The 21,959-nt window shown below is 48.9% G+C and overlaps 1 protein-coding gene across 1 annotated transcript in view; it reads left to right on the top strand.

Moving 5' to 3' along the window:
- The window catches only part of C3 (complement C3), a 32,421-nt gene that overhangs the window by 3,427 nt on the left and 7,035 nt on the right, over nt 1-21,959 (top strand). Inside the window, exons 5-29 of the mRNA XM_082620548.1 lie at nt 373-467; nt 571-653; nt 759-849; nt 968-1,070; nt 1,199-1,325; nt 1,626-1,741; nt 1,842-1,988; nt 2,663-2,872; nt 2,985-3,191; nt 3,843-4,001; nt 4,363-4,492; nt 4,770-4,841; nt 5,025-5,222; nt 7,036-7,147; nt 7,414-7,499; nt 13,088-13,230; nt 13,323-13,535; nt 14,959-15,025; nt 15,122-15,208; nt 15,930-16,133; nt 16,645-16,720; nt 16,992-17,151; nt 18,163-18,261; nt 19,235-19,391; nt 20,877-21,040. Coding sequence (XP_082476674.1) covers nt 373-467; nt 571-653; nt 759-849; nt 968-1,070; nt 1,199-1,325; nt 1,626-1,741; nt 1,842-1,988; nt 2,663-2,872; nt 2,985-3,191; nt 3,843-4,001; nt 4,363-4,492; nt 4,770-4,841; nt 5,025-5,222; nt 7,036-7,147; nt 7,414-7,499; nt 13,088-13,230; nt 13,323-13,535; nt 14,959-15,025; nt 15,122-15,208; nt 15,930-16,133; nt 16,645-16,720; nt 16,992-17,151; nt 18,163-18,261; nt 19,235-19,391; nt 20,877-21,040 — 3,306 coding nt within the window. The remainder of the gene's footprint in view (nt 1-372; nt 468-570; nt 654-758; nt 850-967; nt 1,071-1,198; nt 1,326-1,625; nt 1,742-1,841; nt 1,989-2,662; nt 2,873-2,984; nt 3,192-3,842; nt 4,002-4,362; nt 4,493-4,769; nt 4,842-5,024; nt 5,223-7,035; nt 7,148-7,413; nt 7,500-13,087; nt 13,231-13,322; nt 13,536-14,958; nt 15,026-15,121; nt 15,209-15,929; nt 16,134-16,644; nt 16,721-16,991; nt 17,152-18,162; nt 18,262-19,234; nt 19,392-20,876; nt 21,041-21,959) is intronic.

The raw sequence follows: 21,959 nt of genomic DNA, 5'->3' as shown, positions 1-21,959 counted from the left end.
AAGTGCTTAGTGCAGGGTCCTGCACAAAAGTAGGTGATAAATGCTAGTTTTTATTAGTCTTCAGAGAGACACTGATCACCATGAGCTCTTGCTTATATTAACATGTCCCAAACCAGTGACATAGGAGCTATAATTATCTCCGTTTTCTAGATGTGCACACTGAGCACAGAGAGGTTAAGTAACTTGCCCACGTCACACAGCTTGTAAGTGGCACAGTGGGGATTTGAACCCAGGCTGACTGGCTCAGGTGCATGTTCTTAACCACTGCCCCTGTAGACATGACACAGAGTGTCCAGACAGAGAGAAGGAGGGGAGAGCCAAAGGGCTAAGCCTGGTCTCTGAAGAGCCATTTCTCTCCCTGTCTCCCCACAGACCCCTGATGGCATTCCCATCAAGCGGGACTCCCTGTCTTCTCACAACCAGTTTGGCATCTTGGCCTTGTCTTGGAACATCCCAGAGCTGGTCAAGTATGTCAGGCCCTCCAGGAGGGGGTTCAGGGCTCCCCTACCCCAGGAGAGGGAGTGGGGGTCTGCTAGGTCTGGTCAGATCACTAGCCTGCTTTTGCCACAGCATGGGGCAGTGGAAGATCAAAGCCCACTACGAAGATTCTCCGCAGCAGGTCTTCTCTGCTGAGTTTGAGGTGAAAGAATACGGTAAGGGGAGCAGAGAGCCGTGGGTGGGAGCGTGGGGAAGGATGGGGGAGCACATAATTCTGGACTCAATGCTGGTTCACTCCCCACCACGATCTGTTCCCCCAGTGCTGCCCAGTTTTGAGGTCCAAGTGGAGCCTGAAGAGAAATTCTACTACATCGATGACCCAAATGGCCTGAAGGTCAACATCATTGCCAGGTGAGGGACAGGGGAGGGACCAGCTAGGGGGAGGGGCTCAGCCACAGCCAACAGAAGTTTGGAGGAAGACTCATCTTTTTTAAGGAGGGGAGAATCTGAGACTCTCCCCGCCTCACAGGTTCTTGTACGGGGAGAATGTGGATGGAACAGCTTTCGTCATCTTTGGAGTCCAGGACGATGACCGGAGGATTTCATTGGCCCACTCCCTCACCCGTGTTCCGGTACCTAACAGAGGCCCCCTCTAAGTCTCCTGCACTCTGAGCATCCTTCCTGTCCCCATCAGCGCCCCTCCCGCACCTGAGCCCCCCTCCACCCCCCGCCTCCGCTGAGCCTTCACTGTCTCCCCCAGATCACTGACGGTACTGGGGAGGCCACACTGCAACGACAGGTCTTGCTGAACGGAGTACAGCCCTCCCAAGCCGATGCCCTAGTGGGCAAGTCCTTATATGTGTCCGTCACCGTCATCCTGCACTCAGGTGAGGCCAGGCTGAGGGCAGGGGCCCAGCACCACCGTACGGTCCAGTCTGAGACGGGAGGCCCAGAAGGAAGGCGGGGTCCAGTCTGATAGGGATGACCCAGTCTGCGGCGCAAGACCCAGTCTGGGAGCGGAGGCTCGGTCTGAGGGTGGATGTTCAGAATGAAGGTGGGATCCGGTTTATGGGGGAGATGCAGTCCGAGGAAAGAGGCCCAGTATGAAGGCAGAGTCCAATCTGAGGGGGGAGGCCTGGTCCTGAGGGGTGGCCCAGGAGCCCACCCTCACGATTGGTCCCCCTCAGGCAGCGACATGGTGGAGGCAGAGCGTACCGGGATCCCCATCGTGACCTCCCCCTACCAGATCCACTTCACCAAGACCCCCAAGTTCTTCAAACCCGCCATGCCCTTCGACCTCATGGTGAGACGCAGGGCGGGGCTGCAACCCGCCTCCACTGCTCCTGAGCATGACCATGCCTCTAGGTCTGCCTGAACCCCCTCCACCTGGCCTGCACCCACAGGTGTTCGTGACGAACCCCGACGGCTCCCCTGCCCGCCACATCCCGGTGGTGACCCAGGGCACCAACGTGCAGTCCTTGACCCAGGACGACGGTGTGGCCAAGCTGACCATCAACACACTCAACAACCGGCAGCCCCTGACCATCACTGTGAGTCCAGGCCAGACTCGCGACCCCACACCAGGAGACAGGGGGCTTGATTTTGTAGAGCGGGGTCCTGACATTTGCACAAAGGGATCCTGTCCTGGGCATACAGGGGGTCCTTTCATTTGCATAAAGGGATGTGCCATCCACAGAGAGATGTTTTCATTTACATAGAAGGGCTCTTTTTTCACTTTATTTTATTGAAGCATAGTTGATTTACAATGTTGTGTTAATTTCTGCTGTACAGCAAAGTGATTCAGTTATATATATATATGACTGAATATATATATATATATAACTATATATATATATGTATATACCTTCTTTTTCATATTCTTTTCCATTATGGTTTATCACAGGATATTGTATATAGTTCCCTGTGCTATACAGTAGGACCTTGGTGTTTATCCATCCTATATATATATGGTAGTTTTCATGCATAGATGAGTTCTCATCTGCACAGCAGGGTCCTACCTTCTGCCTAGACGTCTTATAAGGATCCTTGCAATGGCATTGCACCCACCTGGATAATCCCATCTCTTCCCCATTTCCTCAAGATCCTTAACCTAATCTCATCTGCAGAGTCTCTCTTGCCACATAAAATACCATATTCCCTGGTCCCAGGGATATGGGTGTGGACATCTCTGGGGGCCAGCATGCATCCATCTTTCCTTGCCCAGGTACGCACACAGAAGGAGAATATCCCAGAGGCGCGACAGGCGACCAGGACCATGCAGGCCCTACCCTACAACACCCAGGGCAACTCCAACAACTACCTGCACCTCTCTGTGCCCCGAGTGGAGCTCAAGCCTGGGGAGACTCTCAATGTCAACTTCCACCTGCGCACGGACCCCAGCCACCAAGCCAAGATCCGCTACTACACTTACTTGGTCTGTGGCTTCCTAGAACACCCAGCACCCCCGGGAGCCCTCCGCCATCCTGGCTCCCCCCGCCATCCTCCCTCTTACCTTTCCGATACTTATACCAACCTGTTCTCCCCAGGTCATGAACAAGGGGAAGCTGTTGAAGGTGGGGCGGCAGGTGCGAGAGCCCGGCCAGGACCTAGTGGTGTTGCCCATAACCATCACAGCGGACTTCATCCCTTCCTTCCGCCTGGTGGCCTATTACACGCTGATCACCAGCAACAACCAGAGGGAGGTGGTGGCCGACTCCGTGTGGGTGGATGTCAAGGACTCATGTGTGGGCACGGTAAGCTTTGTGGCATCTCTCTGTGCCCATCTGGGGACTCTCCACCTGGCTGTCACTTTCCCCATCTTGGGCCCTCTGGCTCTGTCTCTCTCCAACTCCTTTTTAAATTTTTAAAATTTATTTTATTATTTATTTATTTTATTATTTATTTATTTATTTATTTTGGCTGTGTTGGGTCTTCGTTGCTGCGCTCGGGCTTTTCTCTACTTGAGAGCAGGGGCTACTCTTCACTGTGGTGCACGGGCTTCTCATTGTGGTGGCTTCTCTTGTTGCAGAGCATGGGCTTTAGGCGCGTGGGCTTCAGTAGTTGTGGCACATGGGCTCAGAAGTTGTGGCACACGGGCTTAGTTGCTCTGCGGCATGTGGGATCTTCCCAGACCAGGGCTCAAACCCGTGTCCCCTGCATCGGCAGGCGGACTCTTAACCACTGCGCCACCAGGGAAGCCCTCAGTATCTCTTTTGCTCCTGGTTTTCTCTCTTTTCTTGACTTTCTACCTGATGCCGGTCTGCCTGCCTCCCTTCCTCGCTCTCTCCTTTCAGTCCAGCCCAGGACCTCCTTTGTCTTTGGCTTCCAGAGACCAGGGCCTTGCAGGGCTGACTTCTCCCTCCCTCCCCTCCAATCATCCCCCTCTACCCCACCCCTGACCATAGCTGGTGGTGAAAAATGGCGGGAAGGAAGAGAAGCACCATCGGCCTGGGCAACAGATAACCCTGAAGATCGAGGCTGACCAGGGGTCCCGAGTGGGGCTGGTGGCTGTGGACAAGGGCGTGTTTGTGCTGAATAAGAAGAACAAATTGACCCAGAGTAAGGTATGCCCCTGCGTCACTGAGGTTGGTTTAGAGATGGCGTTGGGTTGAGGCGGGAATGGTGCTGAGGGGAACAAATGGGTTTGAGTGTGGGTTAAGTGTAGAGGTCCGAATGGATGCAGATACAGGGATGGGTTGAAGTCAAGTTGACGATGAGAATGTGGATGGACAAGGGTCCAAGCTGGGGATGATCCCGGGGATGGACACAGCTCCAGGTCTAACTCCAGATGGTCCACCATGGCTGGCCAGCCTGGGGACCAGGATGAGGATGGATGGTGTGGGGTTGGATGGACGTGTTGGCCAATCGGTGGAGGCACGGCTGACCCGATCTCGCCACACTCTCGGCCTCCACTCCCCACTGCAGATCTGGGACATAGTGGAGAAGGCAGACATTGGCTGCACTCCAGGCAGTGGAAGTGACTATGCCGGCGTCTTCACGGATGCAGGGCTGGCCCTCAAGACCAGCAAAAGCCCACAGACCGCCCAGAGGGCAGGTGAGGATGCAGCCAGCAGCAGGGCTAGGGAGGGGCAGGGCCTCCACCTCCCAGATACTGAGAACAGGTTAAGGGCAGCTCTCTGGGATGGGGGTGGGGGTATTGAAGTCCCGCCTCCACCACCATCTAGCATATTACTTCTTTCGGAGCCTCAGTTTCTACATTTGTCAAATGGGAGCAATAACACCCCGACCTCAAGGGGGACTACTGTGGGGAGGAAACCAAGGACACACGGTAGATGCCTAATCCCTCTGGTTCCCGGTCCACCTGCCTTTAGATCCTCAGTGCCCAAAACCAGCCGCCCGCCGACGCCGCTCGGTGCAGCTCATGGAAAAGAGGATGGATAAAGGTGGGAGCCTTCCGTCAGCGCTCGCCCACCGCTTCCCACCCGAGATCCAGCCCCTACGGGATCCCAGACGGAGAGGGAGGGGGCCTAGCCGTGAGGAAGTTCTCCCTGGGGTCTGTCCTGAGTGCCTCCTGCTTCGAGGCCCAGGCTGAGGGCGCGCGGGGTGGGGGATCTGTGCTCCCACAGCCGGACAGTACAGCAAGGAGCTGCGCAAGTGCTGTGAGGACGGCATGCGGGACAACCCCATGAAGTTCCCGTGCCAGCGCCGGGCCCAGTTCATCCTGCAAGGCGACGCATGCGTGAAGGCCTTCCTGGACTGCTGCGAATACATCGCCCAGCTGCGGCTGCAGCACAGCCGCGACGGGACCCTGGAGCTGGCCCGGAGTGAGTCCGGTGGCAGGGAGGAGGCCCCTGTCCAAGGGAGGGGAGGTGCCTGTCCAAGGCGGGAGGTGCCTGTCCAAGGTGGGGAGGTGCCTATCCAAGGGGGATGGTGCCTGTTCAAGGGGGGAGGAGGTGCCTGTCCAAGGGAGGAGGAGGTGCCTGTCCAAGGGGGGAGGTGCCTGTCCAAGGCGGGAGGTGCTTGTCCGAGGAGAGAGGAGGCGCCTGTCTGAGGAAGAAAGAAGCCTTCAGATGAGGAGCTAGGTGATTCAGGTCTGAGGGAAGAAGGACCCAGTCCAGTGGGGGACTAGGTCCTTCTTCCCTTGCCTGGGAGGATCATCCTGGCCCTGGCCCTGTCACTCTGAAATTTGACCTTAGCAGTGCCCAGGACATCCATGGTCTGAGGGCACGTTCTAGATGAGAGGGCTGGTCACACTAGTTGCCAATGGGAAGACTAAGATGGGTTCTAGCCTTGCCTTTACCAAAGAAAACTAATTCATGTTGCCTTACAAAGAGAGGTGCCTAACTTATGCCTAATCAATGTTCATTCATTCATTCATTCATTCAGCTCTGGATGTACACACTTGAAACTTTACATCTCAGGCCAAGTCAGTCTTAAGCAAAGCCAAGAGAAAATTCTCTTAGAAGCCCATTTCAAGCAAAACCAGAATGGTCTCCACCACAAAGTGGCATTTACAGAACTAACAAGAGTCCCCACTGCCATCTGCTGAGAGGCAGAGGACCCCGGTGTGAACTGATCCCTCCTTTTTTTAACATCTTTTAATATGTCTTAATTAAGAGAAGGACTTTTCTGCCAGGATGGGCTTTGTCAAAACTGAATATTTGCAGGCACCTCTCAATGGCCGCCATTGCCAAAGTGGTCAAATAGGTCTAAATTCCTTTATCTGGAAAGCTATCAACTCCTCCAACCCTCCCCCCCTCCAAAGACACAAAGATTCCCAACACACATGAACGAAGACTTCTACCTTCAGTCTCTTTGCAAATTGCAATAACTAGACATGGTGCTCTCTGCTCCAGTGACCCAAGACTTTTCTTTTGCAAAGAGGAAATTTGGACAAAACTTCTGATTTACTGGGGTATAATTTACACACACGGGTGTTTTTTTTTTTTTTTTTCCAGCATTGTTTCATTTCTTTAGCCAATTGGGGTGAGACAGAGGGTTGATTAAAAGTTAGTACCCCAAGGGCACTTTGATGCATTATTCCAGAGTATGGGTGGATTTGGGCATCTATGGAATTCCACCTACTTTGTCGTTAGGCAGACCCAGAGCCAAATTAAAATCTCTTCATCATTTTTTGAGGAAAGCCCAGCCAGGGTTGAACTCTATTCCAGCCCAGCTTCGTTTATGTGCAGACGGGGTCAAGTTGGCTTTTAAAGGCCACCATCTCTTCAGCAATCTCCATCAAGTCTGGGGAATCTCTCAACTCACCCCATTGCTTTCAGGATGGACTTAACCATCAGACACAGCAGGCATGGTGCTTGGGGGCCAATGATGCTTTTAGAGGCTCATTCATGCAAATGTTTTCATTCCTTTGAAAATCAAAGACGGGAAAAAAAAATCAATCCAGTTCAGTCTGGCTTATTTTCACCTTTCTACCAACAGAATTGTAAAATATGATTTTTAATTTTTTTTATGGAGAAAGGAGCCCCCAGAGACAAATGTGCCTAGGGTCCCCGGAAGTGATCACGTGACCCTGGGTGTGTCACTGCTAGGAACCCCTCCAGGGTATTATAGAGATAAATATCTAAAAGGGGACAGTGGGGAAAGTGAGTCTGTTTTAACTCCCACCCCCCACAGGTGACCTGGATGATGAAATAATCCCAGAGGAGGACATCATTTCCCGAAGCCAGTTCCCAGAGAGCTGGCTGTGGACCATTGTTGAGGACCTTAAAGTCGCAGACAAAAATGGGTAAGGCTGGGATGCTCCCACTTCAACCCACCCCAGACCAGCCCCTATCATCACCCCAGACTGGACATTGAGTTTGTATGCACCTCAATGCCCCCTCTTTTCTGGAATCATTGTGGAATCACACAACCTAGCCTAGAAGAGTTGGGGCTACCTACACATGCCCACCCGCCAGCCCCCCTCCAACCCTGTCCCTTGGGGCCCCTCCCTACCAGCTCTCCCCCTCCACCCTGCTAGGTATCTTCTAATGGCTCCCCTCCCCGATCCAGGATCTCCACGAAGCTCATGAACGTGTTTTTGAAAGACTCCATCACCACTTGGGAGATTCTGGCTGTGAGCTTGTCAGACAAGAAAGGTGAGAGAGGATGGTGGCCTGGTCCTCAGGAGGCCAGGACCCCAGACCCCCCCGGGCATTTTCTCATTCAATCCTGACAGATCCTTTGTTTCCTGGTGGCTGACACTTTCCCCTGGCTCCTGGAGAGGCATTAGAGTGTAGAATGTGAGTGACATTGTGCTTTTTGTAAATAGATTTTAGTTTTAGTGCAGCTTTAGTTCAGAGCAAAATTGAGAGGATGGTGCAGAGATTTCCCATATACCCCTTTCCCCACCACAGACACAGTCTCCCTCACCATCAACATCCCCCACCAGCATGGTGCATTTGTAACAATCGAAGGATGCATGGGTACATCATGATCACTGCAAGTTCTTAGCGGAGGTCAGGGTTCACTCTTGGTGTTGTACGTTCTATGGGTTTGGACAAATGTATAATGACATGTATCCACCATCATAGTATCATACAGAATGATTTACAGCAACAAAAACTTTGCAGGGGTGATGTTGCCATGATATTGGGTAAAGCAATTAAGAAAAAATAGGGCTTCCCTAGTGACGCAGTGGTTGAGAGTCCGCCTGCCGATGCAGGGAACGCGGGTTCGTGTCCCAGTCCGGGAAGATCCCACATGCCGCGCAGCGGCCGGGCCCGTGAGCCATGGCCGTTGAGCCTGCGCGTCCGGAGTCTGTGCTCCGCAATGGAAGAGGCCACAACAGTGAGAGGCCCGCGTACCACCAAAAAAAAAAAAAAAAAAAAGTCGACAAAGAAAAAATAAAAGAGGAAGCGGGATGAAATGAGTGATTGAAACATTGGTGGTTAGATTGTGAAACACGACCAAAAAAGGTGTATGTGTACCCCCCCTGCCCTACCGACCCACCACCACCAAGGGCTGGGTGTGAGACCCTGACACACCCTAGCCAAATATGGATGACTTATAACAGGTCTGAGAATGGGGCAAGAAGAGTGAGGCACTGACTTTGAATGCAAAATTAAGTGGGTGCCAAAAAACTCAGTCATCAAGATAAATCATATTTTCATGCAATAGTTTTCTTGGAAAAAAATCAAAATGAATGCAAAAAAAACCATGTTGTACAAAATATCCAAATTTTAAATATAAACCAGCACCGTGCCGAGCCATAATGGAGTTTGAGGTAAAAGGAAAGATGTGTCCCATATGCATGTTTTATGTATATTTTAAAGGTTAATTTTTTTCCAGAGCCTTAAAGTAGTTGAAAAACTATTGAAAACACTAAAACATTTTTAAAATAGGTGTATTAAAACTCACAACATTAAGTGTATTTTATTTATACCAAACTCAGAATTTAATATACTCTAGTATAAGTTTGTTTAGTTGTAATTCATCATAAGTTATACTTTATTATCATTTTACTTTCCTGGCTTCAAGATTTTCAAAATCTACTTCTTTGCCTATCTTTCTTCTAATGGAAGGAATTGCAATTTTCTGCTAATTTCTCTTGAACAAGTGATGATGGCAGATGAAATCATATACGCAGAGCACATAGTTTTCCTTCTGCCTGAGACTCCAAAACCACTCAGCACCGTTCTAGTTTGGGGCCCCCATCCCTGTTTCAAATCAGAGCATCTTCATATTTGCCTGTTGTACATTTCCATATATCGAGATTCTGTGTGAGGTTCCCTTTACCTAAAAAAAGGTTCCTGCACCTCGAAAAAAAAAAAGTTGAAAACCACAGTTAGATCCTTGCCCCTCAAAGCCTATTCCCTGGACCAGTTGCAATCTGGTAAAGCAGGTTTACCAGGGAGTTTGTTAGACATTCAGAATCTTAGTCACTCCTGACCTGCTCAGTCAGAATGTGCATTTTATTACATGATCCCCAGGAGATTTGTATGGACATGAATGTTGGAAGAGTTCTTCCCTGCCCCAGCATTTCTCAATCTCATCACTGATGTCATTCTGGGCTGGGTCATTCTTTGTGGCAGGGGACTGTGCAATATAAGATGTTGGGTATCTTCATGGCTTCTACCTGCTAGATTCCAGTAGCATCCCATCTCCCTAGTTGTGACATCCAAAATGTCCCCAGATATTACTAAATGTCCCTGGGGGGGCAGAATCCCTGTGGTTTTTAGATCTTGCCTGTGATATCTTTTCAACATCATTAACTCTCTACATATTATCTCATTTAATGCTCACAACTACCCTATAAGGTTGGTACTATGATTCTCCTACAAATGAGAACACTGAAGCCAGGGAAAGAAGGTGACTTGCCCAGGATCACAAGTGAATGAAACTTTCAGGAATCCAAACTTCAGAATGAAGACTGTAGCATGATAACCAATAGAACTTGAAAGTTTTAGATTTGTGAGCTATTAGGAATTAAAGAGTCAGTAAGGTTAAAAGCAGGGAGCTTCCCAAGCCCAAATGCCTGTGTTCAAATCCCAGGTCTTCCTCTGGGCAGCTGTGTGGCCTTCGTCAAGTTACCCACCCTCTTTGTGCTCATCCATAAAATGGGCACAATAGAAATAGTACCTATTCAAAGTGTTGGGATTTTATAATGGTGATAATAGTACCTGACACATTGTAAATGTTCAATGAGTGTGAGCTATTATTTTTATTATTGGAGTCGAACATACTTTAGGGAGCAAAGGGTAAATGTCTTTCGGAGATGCATAGACGCTCCCTTAAATGACACAAAGCAGGCATCAGAAGTCATTTCTTTCTTTTTTTTAATTGAAGTATAGTTGATTTACAGTGTTGTGTTAGTTTCTGGTGTAGTCATGTCTTTTCTTTTTAATATTTATTTATTTATTTACTTTTTGGCTGCGTGGGGTCTTAGTTGCAGCGTGGGCTCTTCGTTTTGGTGTGAGGGCTTCTCTCTAGTTGTGATGTACTGGCTCCAGAGCACGTGGGCTCTCTAGTTGTGGCTTGCATGCTCAATAGTTGTGGGTCATGGGCTTAGTTGCCCTGTGGCACGTGGGATCTTAGTTCCCAGACCAGGGATTGAACTCACGCCCCCTGCATTGGAAGGCGGATTCTTAACCACTGGACCACCAGCGAAGTCCCTCATTTCTTTTTAACTAAGAGATTTTTTTAAATGTACTAGGTTTTCAGAAACAGTTGAGCAAAAAGTATAGAGAGGTGCCATGTACCCCTCTCTCCCCCAGATTCCCCTATTGTTAACATCTTGCATTAGTGTGGTACGTTTGTTATAATGGATGGGCCAATACCGATACATTATTATGAACTGAAGTCCATAGTTGGCATTAGGATTCACTCTTGGTGTTGTACATTCTATGGGTTTGGATAAATACATCATGACTTGTAGCCACTGTCACAGTATCACACAGAATAATTGTTTCACTGCCTTGAAGTGACAGGAATTGTGTATCAGAAGTCATTCCTTTTTTGGTTCTCTTTCCATTCTTCCTTCCATCTCATTCAAGGAGAAAAGCTAAGTCTAGTGCAAGGATGTCTTTACCTTGTCTCTAATTCTTGTTTAACTCCTTTTTTTAAACAAAGAGAGAGTGGTCTAGCTTTCTGTGGGCAACACAAGCTAACTAGTATTTAACAGAATCATTCTGTTTTCCTTGAGGTAACCTCCTGTTTATAGCACAAGAACCTGGGATCTCATGCACCGTAGTAAATTAAATTTGAGTTTAAAAATGTAAATAGTACGTAAGAAATGGTAAATTAAACCAGTGACTGTAGCAGACCCCCCCGAAGGTGATGAGTAAATGACTGTAGATTGGGAAATAAGGATTTTGTTCAAGCCTCTGATTATTATTTTTTCTGGCATTGAAGAATACGAAAAATTATCAGATCTTTTTTTTTTTTCTTTTTTGGCGGTGCTGCGTGGCTTATGGAATCTTAGTTCCCCAACCAGCGATTGAACCCTAGTCCAATCAGGGATTGGCCCTTAGCAGTGAGAGCAGGGAGTCCTAACCACTGGACCGCCAGGGAATTCCCTCCAATCTTAATAGATTTCTTGGTGTAACATTATTATTAATGTGATAATGTTTTCACAAATTTCACTTGCATCAACACTTTGCTTACATTTAATCTGGTAACTGTTGTATCACAAGTAACCACTGTTTTTAAGCATCGTTTTGCTCAATGTTGTTAACAAAATTCAACTGAGTAAATTTGAAGATCTAACTGGGTTTGTTAAACAATTCATGAGCTGGGCAGCATCTTATCTGGCAAGCAGAGAGATACTCAGAGGAGTTGTACAAAATGAAAGGTTTTTATAGAATGAAGGGTAGGGCAAACAAGTCATCAGCAAGAGAAAGATTTCCTCATTGGAGGAAAGTAACAGTTCAGGTAAGACAGCTTCTCATTGGCTGAGCTGCAGTGTTTTCATTGGCTGGGCTTGTTGCTGGGCAGGAAGAAAATCTTCCTTCCTCCTGCTGGAGTAAGTTAATTGCACTTTCTGTTTGGGAGTGCAAACATCTCTTCCAGTTGGGGTCTGTAATTGAAGCTTCTTCCTGTTGGGATCTCTTGACATCTTCCTGTTTGGGATAACATCTTCCTGTTTGGGATAACTGAAGTGAGTGGTAGGGCATCAGAGCTCCCTCTACAGGCCTTCCCTTCTCCAATCTTAGTTGAGGTGTCCTTTCATTAATTTTTACAATGTAGATCAGCACTGTCCATTAGAAATATAATGTAAGCTGTGTATGTCATTTAAAATTTTCTGGTAGCCCCACAAAAAAGGAGTAGATTAAATCAATTTTAATAATACACTTTATTTAATCCAAATATATCCAAAATATTATTATTTCAACATTTTGTAAAAATTTGCAAAATCACTACCACACTAATCATGTTACAATAGCAAATCTATTAATATTTAAGAATAACCTATTAATATCTCAAAATTTTTAATCATGTATTTTATTTTTGTTTGTACTAAGCCTTTGAAATCTGCCATGTATTTTATACTGACAGTGCATCTAAATTAGGATGCTAGCTTTTCATTGAAAATACTCTGATCTGTATTTTGGGATCCATAAAATTTACAGTTGAAAAGGTAGATTGGCCTATCCAAGTTGTTCTAAACATACTTAAACTAAAAACTTTAAAAGTTTTCCAATCACTGAATCAAGCATCCTTTCTAAAATTGAGATGAAATGCACAAAACATGAAAGTCACCATTTGAAAGTGTACAACTCAGTGGTTTTTATTACATTCACAATGAGCATTGGTTTTTAAGTTTAAATCTAAGTTAATTAAAAGGAAATAAAAGTAGGAATCCAGTTCTCACTCAGCTAACCACATTTCAAGTGCCCAGTGACCACTTGGGGCTACCATTTTGGAGATCGTACATATAGACCCTTCATTTATGCTTGCCTTCTTCCCTCCTACACATCTATCTATGAGTAAAATTACAAAGAAAATGGGAACCATTAAATCATGGCAACTCCCAGCCACCACCACCATCTGTAAGTTATCACCATTAATGATGGTTCGTCTATGGGCTTCTGCAAAGACAGGCTGACCTTGGGACAGCTCCAGTGGTCAGAGGTAAGCACTGAGACATTGGTAGGGGCAAGAACTTGGACCTGAACTTGGATCCAGTCCACCTTGCCCACCCCCCGCCCCACCCCTGACACTTCATGTTCTGTTTCCACCCGGGCAGGGATCTGTGTGGCTGACCCCTATGAGGTCACGGTGATGCAGGATTTCTTCATTGACCTGCGTCTACCCTACTCTGTTGTGCGCAATGAGCAGGTGGAGATCCGAGCTGTCCTCTACAACTACCGGGAGGCGGAGGAGCTCAAGGTGGGCCCCTGGTGCAATGGAAGCATGATGGGGGCTTGGAGAAGAGGGTCTGTGGCACATTCCTCTGACGTGATACTCTCTCTCCCCGGCAGGTGAGGGTGGAATTGCTCTACAATCCAGCCTTCTGTAGCCTGGCAACTGCCAAGAAGCACCACCAGCAGACTCTAATCATCCCACCCAAGTCCTCGGTGCCCGTGCCTTATGTCATTGTGCCCCTGAAAGTCGGCCTCCATGAGGTGGAGGTCAAGGCTGCTGTCTACAACCGCTTCATCAGTGATGGTGTCAAGAAGACCCTGAAGGTCGTGGTGAGTCCTTGGGGTACCTGCTGCTGCTTGTCCTTCAGGAAAGGCTCCTGTTCTCCCTGTGCTGTCAACCCAGGTTAGAGACCCAGGCCAACCTTAGGAAATTCAGGAGTCCTGGAGGTTTGGAAGCAGGGCCGGGATTAGGGTGAGGCAAGTGAGGTATTCTCCTTGGGCACACAATTTTAGGGGGCACCCTAAAACTCAAACAAAGATCAATAATATTTTTTTCATTAAAATATATTTTAATATCAAATATGACATTCTGTAACACATTTCAGCATAGGAGTTTTCTTTTGACTTTAAAAATCTTGGTGGGAATTCCCTGGCAGTCCAGTGATTGGGACTCGGCGCTTTCACTGCTGTGGCCCCGGGCTTGATCCCTGGTTAGGGAACTAAGATCTCGTAAGCCGCATGGTGCAGCCAAATAAATAAATAAATAGGACAAAAATGTTTATCTGTAGACACATGACAGCTCACATTGGACCTTTGATTCTAATCAAGATAGCCCCTATTTTAACTGAGCACTTATGTGTCAGGCACTGTGTTAGTACTTATGTACATTCTTTCATTGATTTTTTCTTCTTCTCTTTTCTTTATTATTTATTCTTATTTATTTATTTAAAATTTTTGTTTTACTTTTATATTATTTGTTTTATTTTTAGATTTTTATTTTAATTTTATTTATCCCATTGAGAGGCATTTGGTTTAAAAACAGACTCTGGGGCCTCCCTGGTGGCGCAGTGGTTGAGAGTCCGCCTGCCGATGCAGGGGATACGGGTTCGTGCCCCGGTCTGGGAGGATCCCATATGCCGCGGAGCGGCTGGGCCCGTGAGCCATGGCCGCTGGGCCTGCGCATCCGGAGCCTGTGCTCCGCAACGGGAGAGGCCACAACAGTGAGAGGCCCGCATACCGCAAAAGGAAAAAAAAAAAAAAAAAAAAAAAAAAAAAACAGACTCTGGAGCCAGACTACCAGGTTCAAGCCCAAATTCTGTTCTACTCGCTGTGTGACCTTGGGCAAGTTACTTCACCTGTCTGTACCCCAGTTCCCCCATCTTTAAAATGGCATTGATAATAGCAGTACCCACTCCAGTGGGTTGTTGTGAAGATTACATGAATTAACCCCAGGAAAGCAATCTTCTAGGCACATAGGAAGATTTCTAAAGGTCTTGTTATTTCTTTATTAATTTATAATTTTATTATTAATTTGCACAACAGTGGGTATGAGATAGATGTTTATATTACCTCCTTATAAGGAAGGAAGCTGAGGCACAGGCAGGTTAAGTAACTGACTTCCAGTCATACTGCTAAGGTCAGGTGGAGGCCATCATGCCTTATGCTACAGGAATCCCAAGAACAGTGCCCTGCTGACTGTCTGTCTGTCTGCCCTTTTATTCACGCGACTCCCCCTACCCCTAACACTGTCCAGCCAGAAGGAATGAGAGTGAACAAAACTGTGGCCGTTCGCACACTGGATCCAGAACATCTGGGCCAAAGTGAGTCAGCGAGGCAAAGGGGGTGAGGCCTGGGTGGTGATGCAGGGTGGGGTGGGAGGGGGCTGGTGCCATCGGTGTCTCCCATTCACCCGGCAGAGGGGGTGCAGCGAGAGGAAATCAAAGCTGCCGATCTCAGTGACCAAGTCCCAGACACGGAGTCAGAGACCAAGATCCTCCTGCAAGGTGAGATGCTCCTGGCCCCAATCCCAGGGGACCCAGAATGGTGTTGGGGGGCCATGACTCCTAAGAAGGGAGCCCAGTTCCATCTAATCTCAGGAGTATTTAACCATTGTGTCTCCCCCCTCCTCTTCAGCTAGAACCCCTCCTTAATCTCCTTTATAGAAGGCTCCAGGCAGTACTTAGTTCAGAAAATAGCTTTTGCTGATAAAGAAGCAGTCGAGTTCAAGAGCAGAAATTCTGGATTTAATTGCCTCGGATGGAGAACTGGGGCAAGAAGGGACAGGACGGAGCTGGAAAGGCACCTTGCAACTTGACAGCTGTAAGGTTTTGGGAGGAGACCCTTGGTTTCCTCGTCTGTGGTAGGGGCGAATAATAGTATCGATATCTAAGGGTTGTTGGGAGGATTAAATGAGATACTGTATGGTGTTAGAACAGAGCCTAGCAAATAGCATTAAGCATGATAAAAGTATTCATGGTTGTTGTTCCTGGAAGTATTTTACCACTGGTGTAACCAGAGGACCCAGGGACCGGAGTCTCCCTGTGAAGCAGAAGCCCACTCCCACCGCCCACAAATGCAGAGCCCCCTCTAGCCACTCAGCCGTGCATCATTTCCATCACTGACATGCTCCCAGCTGTCCCTGACCCCTTGGGCCCTGGCTGGTCAGAGCCTGGAAATGCTGGGGGCAGCCCCGGACTTGAGTGCCATCCTCACGCCTGGCTGCAGGGACCCCAGTGGCCCAGATGACGGAGGATGCCATCAACGGAGAGCGGCTGAAGCACCTCATCCAAACCCCCTCGGGCTGTGGGGAGCAGAACATGATCAGCATGACGCCCACGGTCATCGCGGTGCACTACCTGGACAACACAGAGCAGTGGGAGAAGTTCGGCCCGGAGAAGCGGCAGGAGGCCTTGGAGCTCATCAAGAAGGGTGTGCGCCCCACTCGACCCTCTGAGCCCCCTCTGCCCCTGAGACCCCGCCTCTCTGAGACCCGCTCCTATGAAACCTCTCCACCCCTGGACCCTGCCCGCTTTGAGCCCCCTCCACTCCTGAGACCCCGCCCATCTCGAGGCCCCGCCCCTCCTCTGAGAGCACCCCCTCACCCCTCTCTGAGCCCCTCTCTGAGCTCCCTCCCCCACTGAGGCCCGCTTGCCCCTGGGAACCCATTTTGAGAACCCTCCTTTCTCTGAATCCCCTCTCCTCCGAGAACTCCTTCCCCTTCTCTCTGATCCTCCCACCTTCTCTGAGTCCCTCTCCGCTTTCAGCTCCCCTCCCTCCCATACGCCCGCCCCATGCCTAGAGCCCCACCTTTCCTCTCTGGACCCCTGTCCCGCCCCTCACAGAATCTTTATCCTCTTTCTAAGCCCCTCCCCTCCCTGGCCTACCCACCCCAGCCGCCCCCTCCACTCAGCCTCTAGTGACACTTCTCTCCTCCCTGCAGGGTACACCCAGCAGCTGGCCTACAGACAACCCAACTCGGCTTACGCCGCCTTCCTGAGCCGGCCACCCAGCACCTGGTGAGTCTCCATGATCAGCTTGCTCATCCTCAGCCTTGCACCTCCCTGAGCAGGGTCTGGATCCCGGCCTGGGGTGGTCTAGGCCGGTCGCCACCCAGAGTCAAGGTACCAGCCCACTGTGTAACCTGCACGCAACGCTGGGCCCTGAGCTTTGGGAAGGGAACCTGGGCCAAGCAGGCTAGGCCCTGCCTCTCTCTGCTCATTGGTTGGCTGGGATGCCAGTCTCCGGATCCCAGAGACAATTGGCTCACGCTCTGTATCCACCCACCAGGTTGACAGCCTTCGTGGTCAAGGTCTTGGCACTGGCCTCCAACCTCATCGCCATCGACTCCCAGGTCCTCTGTGGGGCCGTCAAATGGCTGATCCTAGAGAAGCAGAAGCCTGATGGAGTCTTCCAGGAGGATGGGCCAGTGATACACCAAGAAATGATTGTAAGAGGCAGAGATTCGGGGCAGGCTGGGAGAGAGGGGCACCTGAGCATCACAGGATGCACTGGAGGAAGATTCCGTCATCCACCCACTGCCCAATTCACTGTGTGTGGGAACAGGGAAATGAGGGAACTGAAAGTGTCCTTCCTCCCTTGCAAAAACCAGAGACCTGCAGGATCTGGTGCAAAACGAAATTCCCCTGGCTCCCCATTGCTCTTAAACACAGAACTCAGAGCTGTGGTCCTAAAAGTGTGCTCCCCAGGCCAGCAGCATCAGCACTACCTGAAAACTTGTTAGAAATGCAAAATGTCAGAAATTCTCAGGTTGGACTCCAGATGCACTGAATCAGAAAATTTAGGGGCAACGCCTAGGAATCTGAGTTTTAACACCCTCCCCCCACCACCCCCACCAGGTGTGCTTAAGTTGGAGAATTGATGCCTTAGCCTGACCTTTCAGGCTTCCAGCCTCATAGCCTTACCTCCTTCTTTCCACACTCCATCTGTACTGCTGGGAACCTTGCTCTGTCCAGACACAGGGCCTTTGCACATGCTGTTCCTGCTGCCTGGCATGCTGACCCCTACGCTCTTTGAGAGTTTACTCCAACTCACTGTTCAGATTGTGGTTCCAGCTATCATCCCTCAGGGACACTTTTCCATGACTCAGTCACACTCCCAATGTCCATTCTCAATGCCACATCCACTTCTCCTGTGCAGCACTCATCAGTCTGTAATTATATATTTGTTGATGAGCTGGTTGGTTCCTGTCTGTCTCCCCTACCAGATGGGGAGTTCCATGAGGGCTGGGGCCGGAGTCTGGTTTTCATCCAACATCTCAACCACAGCATCAGCAACATTTGCAGAATGAATGAATGAATAATACCAAAGAGCTTGACCCTCCTGGGGAGAAACTGGGAAGAGACCCAGCGCTGCCTTGACCGGCTTATCCTACAGCGGGGTTGGTTGGCATCTGGGAACACACTGGTGACCCTATCCTTGTTTTCTGCTTCTCCTCTAGGGTGGCTTCAAGAATCCCGAGGAGAAAGACGTGTCCCTCACGGCGTTTGTTCTCATCGCGCTGCAGGAGGCTAAAGACATTTGCGAGGCACAGGTCAACGTAAGTGTCCCCCGCTCTCTCCCTTCTTCCTCTCCCCCACCCAGGACACATCCACCTGGGAAGGTGAGGCGTTGCTTTCAGGCCATTTCCAGTCCTCCCAGTGTGGTAACAACCACCACAGCAGCCATAAGAGTATCTAAGATAACTCATCTAAGAGTGTAACGAGTTTAAGTCCTGTAATCCTTGTAACAGCCCAAGAGGTAGGCTACTCTTATTATCCCCAGTTTACAGAAGAGAAAACTGAGGCACAGAGAAATCAAAGATCGGGTCCTTTCTGCCTGCTTTACCATTGTCAGAGTTGTAGCCAATTTCAACAAAAGCCCCTTCAGCTTGCTTTCCACAACACTCCTACATCTGTATCCTTGCTGCTTTCCTAAAGAAAACTCAGGACACAGAGCTAAAAGGGGAGTGGGGGCGGAGTCCTCAAGATTATTACCTTAGTCTGAGGGATCTTTCAGGAGATTTTTAAAGGTGTCCATGGCCCCAAAAGGAAAAGCATTAAAAATATTGGCTCACTGCTATCCCCTTTTCCTCTAGTTTTGGTTCTGAAGCAGAGAAGCTTAGAAAGACAGGCTCCTGAGAATCTGTAATCACTCCATCTGCTTTGCCCTGGGGTTTTGAGAGTGGGTTGTTTGACTTTTAGTTACACCACTGTAATTGGCAATCTATAAACTAGCAACCCCTCCACCCCCACCCCAATCCCGTGCCTCCACTGGAGAGCTGGTTGTTAAACATTTACTAGCACACCACAGGGTATATAGACTCCCCAGCCCCCCAACCCCAGCACAGAGTAGGTACTCAGCAACAAAGCAGCTCACAATGGGAAACCCTCGAAAATAGACAGATCCAAGACAGATAGGTCCCAAGGACAGAAACCACCTGGTGCCCAAGAAGTGATGCTTATGTGATCCTTACCAGTTCTCTGTGGCAGCAACGCCCACCTGACCAGAGTACCCAATCCTCTTTCTCATAGAGCCTGGGGCGCAGCATCACTAAGGCAGGAGACTTCCTTGAAGACCACTACATAGAGTTGCAAAGACCATATACTGTGGCCATTGCTGGCTACGCCCTGGCTATGTTGGACAAGCTGGAGAATGCCCTCCTCAACAAATTTCTGAACACAGCCACAGGTGAGGGGCAGCCTGGAGGGGTAAAGAGGGATGCATGGCTGGGGTGGGAGGGTGGCCCTCTCGAGCTGGGATGCATGGCTCTAAGCTGCACTGGGATGGACAGCTCCAAGCTGAGCTGGGATGGATGACTCTATGGTGTGAAAAGTTCTCAACGTAAGCCACACAAGAAGGTTCATTGCACAATTCATTCAACAATGTTGAATGTTGTATGTTGAGCGCTTGCTATGACACAGCATTGAGCTGTCATTAAGAACATGGGCTCTGACATCAGACAGATCTAAACTGAAATCCCACTCTGCCACTTTCTCACTGTCTGACCTTGTACAAGTTGCTTAGCCTCTCTGGACTTTAGTTTCCTCATCTTAAAATGATACCTATGTCATAGGGTGGTTGTAAAGATTAAATGAATAATGCAAGTAGAAAAAGGTCTAGCATAAGAGCTCTATCACTGATAGCATCGTTGCCTTTAATATTGTTAATAATATTATCATTATCTCAAGGGTAATTAAGATCCGATAAGATAATGCCATAGGGAATTCAGCACAGTGATGACACTGTATCATGTTTGCACTCACTGATAATAACATATCTCAAGTAACATAATGTAACCTATAGTAAAGTGGCTTAACACAACAAAAGTTTGTTGTTGGTGAACAGCTCTCCTCCATACAGTGATGCAGGGATCCAGGCCTCTATCTTTTCCAGGCTCTGCCACTCTGGGGCCTCAGAACACATCCCATTCAAGCTGAAGGGGAAGTAGGAAGACTTCAAGGGAGACTGCAAGGGAGGTGGACCAGACATGGAAGGGACCCCATCATGGCCGTGCACATTCCATTGGCCAGAGCTCAGTCATGTGGCCATACCTACGTGCAAAGGCATCTGGGAGATATAGTCCAACTGTGTACCCAAGAAGAGGAGGGTATTGTTCTTAGTGACAGTCTCTGCCATTGTTACTTTCTTAGGCACTTGGGACACCACAGTGAATACAGCACAGCTCCTGCCATTATGGCCTCACACTCCAGTTGAAGAAAGAAATGAGTTAATAGATTACTGTAGAGCATCATAGTGCTGGGACGGGAGAAGCACAGGATGCTTTGAGAGACAGGAGGAAGAAGGACCTCACCCAGTCTTGGGGTGCCATTGAAGCTGAATTGTATAGGGTGGGTAAGAACTAACCAGGAGTAGATGGAGAAAAGGTGCTCCAAGTCAAGGGAACAGAATATGCAAAGGCTCAGAGGTAAGAATGAGCATGGCAAGTTTAGGGAATCTCCTGCAGTGGGGCTGCAGTTCAGAATTCAAATGGAGAAGTGAAGGTTAATGAGGGAAGAGAATGAGGCAGGAGCCAGCAGATTGAGGACCTTGAATGTGGGCCAGGACACCTGAACACCAAGAGGTCTAGTATGAGTCTTTTTTCTGAGCCTTCTCTGAGCTATTTACAGGCTGGACAGAGCAGTGAGTATTATGGGGTGGGGGTTCTCCCTGCAGAAAGGAACCGCTGGGAGGAGCGTGACCAGAAGCTCTACAACGTGGAAGCCACATCCTACGCCCTCTTGGCTCTGCTGATGCTCAAAGACTTTGACTCTGTGCCTCCTGTTGTGCGCTGGCTCAATGAGCAGAGATACTACGGAGGTGGTTACGGCTCCACGCAGGCAAGTAGCCCCACACCCCCAGGCACCAGCATCCCAACCTCCTATGGCCTCCCATTAGCTTTCTGGAGAAGACACTGAGACCAAGAGAGGCAGTGCTTCTGTCCCATGAGCCAGGATGATTGTGATGAAGTTGAGAAATATATTTTTTTAATTGCAAACCCATCTATGGATTCTAGACTACATTCTGGATGCCCCAAGCTGTGTTCTGAGCCTCCTTTTCCATCCTGGTGTCTAGATCATGTTCTCAGGGCCCAGGTTCAGGTGTGAGCCTCTCTCTCCCCCAGTAGGTTCTAGACCATGTTCCCATTTCTACCACGTTCCCATCTTATCCTGTCTCACTGGTGGGTTCTAGACCAGGTTCTTAATGATTCTAGGCCATTATCCAAGGCTTTCTCTCCCACTGGTGGGCTCTAGGCCATGTTCTCAGTCACATCAAGCTCTCAGTGTTACCACATCTTACTGTGAGTTTTAGACCAGGTTCTCAGTTATTCTAGTCCCTAATGGGTTCTAGACCATGGGTTCAGTAACCTCAAACTCCAGCAACCTCAGATTCCAGTTTAACCCTTTTTCTTTCTAGTGGGCTCTCAATCACATTCTCAGTGTCAATTCTGGGTTCTAGATCAGATGCTTAGTGTTCCCAGATTCCAATTTTATTCTTTTTTTCAAGAGTGGGTTCTAGACACATTCTCAGCGCCTCTAAACTCTTGTCTTAGACTCTCTCCTCTGGATGGGTCTAGACCACCTTCTCAGTGTGGTTAGACTTTCAGTCTTATGTCTATACTTTCTGGTGGGTTCTACACATGTTCCCAGTGTCTCCAAGTTCTGGTCTGAACCTCTCTCACTCAGAGAGTTCTAGGACATGTCCCCAGTATCCAGCAACCCCCAGTCGTATTCTCACCCTCTCTGGTGGGTTCTAGGT

This window comes from Mesoplodon mirus, assembly GCF_964341445.2.
Source record: "Mesoplodon mirus genome assembly, chromosome: 5".
NCBI classification, from domain to species: Eukaryota; Metazoa; Chordata; class Mammalia; order Artiodactyla; family Ziphiidae; genus Mesoplodon; species Mesoplodon mirus.
The sequence above is the reverse complement of the archived record's forward strand: the minus strand, read 5'-3'. Positions and strand labels throughout refer to the sequence as shown.